This window comes from Etheostoma spectabile, chromosome 10 (genome assembly GCF_008692095.1).
Source record: "Etheostoma spectabile isolate EspeVRDwgs_2016 chromosome 10, UIUC_Espe_1.0, whole genome shotgun sequence".
Taxonomy (NCBI): domain Eukaryota; kingdom Metazoa; phylum Chordata; class Actinopteri; order Perciformes; family Percidae; genus Etheostoma; species Etheostoma spectabile.
In genome coordinates, this window is record NC_045742.1 from 23263017 (window position 1) to 23266323 (window position 3307).

At 37.9% G+C, this 3307-nt stretch overlaps 1 protein-coding gene across 2 annotated transcripts in view; it reads left to right on the plus strand.

Annotated features, from left to right (window-relative positions):
- The window catches only part of LOC116697235 (cytosolic sulfotransferase 3), a 10010-nt gene that overhangs the window by 2426 nt on the left and 4277 nt on the right, over nt 1-3307 (plus strand). For both annotated transcript variants that reach the window (XM_032528558.1, XM_032528557.1), the window contains exon 4: nt 2290-2420. In XM_032528558.1, coding sequence (XP_032384449.1) covers nt 2290-2420 — 131 coding nt within the window. The remainder of the gene's footprint in view (nt 1-2289; nt 2421-3307) is intronic.

Sequence of the window (3307 nt, forward strand, 5' to 3'; positions counted from 1 at the left end):
TGCTTTCCATTGTATGTCAGAACAGACAACATCATGTTGAAAACCTGACTTATAGGCTAAAGTGAAAGAGAACAGCTGTTCATTTTGTAGATTGAAACACAAATATATCCCCTGCATTTTACACGGATCCTATCGTTACTGTAAATGAGAGAAACAGCTGATTCAAGTTATGCAAATAGATCAATCACAGCTGATTTCCATCTAGGAAACACACTCAGGGGTTGAGGTTCTTTCAATCACAATCACTTTCTTTATGTGTTACAGTAAGTGAGTGTTGTACTTTGAAAACAAGGATTACAGTAACTGAAGTTACATTCCTTGTTTTTTTACCCAAATGTGGCCACAGCTGATTCTGATGTTACAGTAGTACATACAGTAAAAAGAGGAGGTATTTGGCTGATTTTGTGTGGAAAAGGGACAATACAGTAAAGAAAAATTAAGATAAAATGTAAGAAAAATTCCTGCACAAGGGAGAGGAAGACGAGTACCAGGACAATTCTGCAGAGTGCAGATTGGAGTCGTACATGCTCAGATTTATACAGTTTACAGCCTAACGTGTCATACTGAAGTTAGTGAAATCCAGGAAATAATAAACTTTTTCTCATTACAAACAATTACATAAGATGGGTATCATTTCAAAGACGTTTCAGATTGTTTGGTTGCTAACGTTAGCTCAAAACGCCATTCAGACGACAGCCTTTGTTGTGTTTGATGTTAACTTGTAGCTAGCAGTAAATCAACTTTTAACAGATGTTATGTAGGCCCAGTTTTAATGTACTTACATTACAGAAGTCTTTCGTTAGCATCTTGTAGGCCTCTTGTTCCAAAGTGCGTGACTCAAATCTGCCTTTGACTCACATCGGGCAGTGACACATTCTATAAAGCTACTCTGAGATTGGTCATTCATTTTGTATTGTATTTTTATATTATATTATTATATATTTTTTTTTGAATTGTGCATTGTATTTCTGCTGCAAAAGAAACAAAATGCAGCATTTACTAAACCCCAAAAAAACTATGTTAAGAGGCTTCAAGAGAAACTGCAGTGTAAAACAATCTATGGCCAATACAATACAATATTATCTATTAAATAAGGGTAGACCTGACACGTGAAATAATGCAGTTTCTGTAATTCCACCTGACATAAGTGTGACATTGGGCTATGACTGACTGAATGTTCCTGTTGGGAGAGAACATGTGTTAGTGTTTTTGGAAGAATTATGTGATTTTGAGACATGTTTGCAGTGTTTTGGTAGACATAGTGTGTTGGGTTAGTGTATTCTTGTATTTTAAAAATTAGAGTTTAGTTTACAATGTGTGAGTTTGAACATAAAGTTAACCATTTTGCCAGTTGTGTGTTTTAGGTGTGTTGGTGCGTTAAGAGTTTAGAAAAAAAATTGTCATAGCAATCGTAAAAAAAAACTAAAGAAAAAGCCTTTAAGGCAGTGCTTCTCAAATAGCGGTGCGATACCTGGGGGGGCGCGTGTGACCCTGGGGAACAGGCTTTTTTTTTTTTTGGCCGTACTAGTATAAAGTGTAATTGCGCATCCACTACAGTAAGCGGCACCGGCGCTCTCATTGTTACTTCTGTCAAGTTTGCGACAGTGCAACATTTTACGACTTACAAGACGACAGGTTTGCCTTGGTTAGCAGTGTTGAGTCAACAGAAAGCTCCAACTGCGTTCTATCCATAGCCTCCGTTATTCAACATAACAACCCCCAACATGAAAAAGTTTTTAACAGGGATGAAAAGAAAAGCGGAGAGAGACAAAGATAATGAGACAAAAGAAAGTCACCCAAAAGCTAAGACGAGGAAATACGACGAAGCGTATTTAGCGCTTGGCTTCACTGTGACTACAGTTGGAGAAGAGGAGAGACCAAGGATTTTTAAACAAGGATTTATTTATTTTTAATTTCAGGCATTGATGCACTAAAAATCTTTTCTGTTGCAGACTTAAAACACGATTTAATAAAGTTATTCTTTGTAAGTTTGACCATATGTCTTTCTTTTTTTCTTTTGTTTAATGTTAATAAGGATAAGATGTAATGCAGAGATGGATAGTCACGGTGGGGAGTGGGGGGCGCGAATAGTTTTATTCTTGCTAGGGGGGGCGTAACAGAAAATAATTGAGAAGCACTGCTTTAAGGAAAGGCAATTCAGTGTGCTTTCAACCCTTTGTTGAACAGAAAGCGCCATCTAGTGGGCTCAGACAAAAAAATGCTTGACATCACAAGTTTTTACTGGACTGTAGGGTTCACTGACATGTAAATGGTTGTCCTAATGTACAGGAGTAGAGCTATCTCAAGTCATGGTCAAAGGAACAGAAGTAGCAGACAACCTCCAAACCTTTCCTCGAATCATTCGGACTCATCTTCCAGTCCAGTTTCTGCCAAAGTCCTTTTGGGAGCAAAACTGCAAGGTCACACAACTGTTTTTTTTACACATCCTACGATTCACAAGTTAACAAGTTTCATTAACAAACAATGCTTTATGATCAAGATTTTACATTTACTACAGATCTTTACCAGGTTAATGTTTCTCCAGTCTTGCATGGTCTGGCAACCCACATCCATTTTTGGATAAGAGACAAAAAAAAACCTTTTCTTTAAACACTTTAGAAACACAATTTCTTTAAACCAATCACAATGGTTTTTTAGCGACGCTAAGCTCCGGGGGCTTTGCAAAATAGTCTCCGGTAGGAACTTGATTTGGTGAAACATTTGCACCCCACAAAAGAAAACAGCACGAACAATAGCAAATTAAAGTTAACTGTTTACACAATACAGTAACGTGAGCTATAAGTATTTGAATACCCTGCTATTTTGCAAGTTCTCCCACTTAGAAATCATGGAGGGGTCTGAAATTGTCATTGTAGGTGCATGTCCACTGTGAGAGACATAATCTAAAAAAAGAAAATCCAGAAATCACAATGTATGATTTTTTAAACTATTTATTTGTATGATACAGCTACAAATAAGTATTTGAACACCTGAGAAAATCAATGTTAATATTTGGTACAGTAGCCTTTGTTTGCAATTACAGAGGTCAAACGTTTCCTGTAGTTTTTCACCAGGTTTGCACACACTGCAGAAGGGATTTTGGCCCACTCCTCCACACAGATCTTCTCTAGATCAGTCAGGTTTCTGCTGTCGCTGAGAAACACAGAGTTTGAGCTCCCTCCAAAGATTCTCAATTGGGTTTAGGTCTGGAGACTGGCTAGGCCGCGCCAGAACCTTGATATGCTTCTCACTTTGGTTCTCCTGGCTGTGGGCTTCGGGTCATTGTCATGTTGGAAGACCCAGCCTC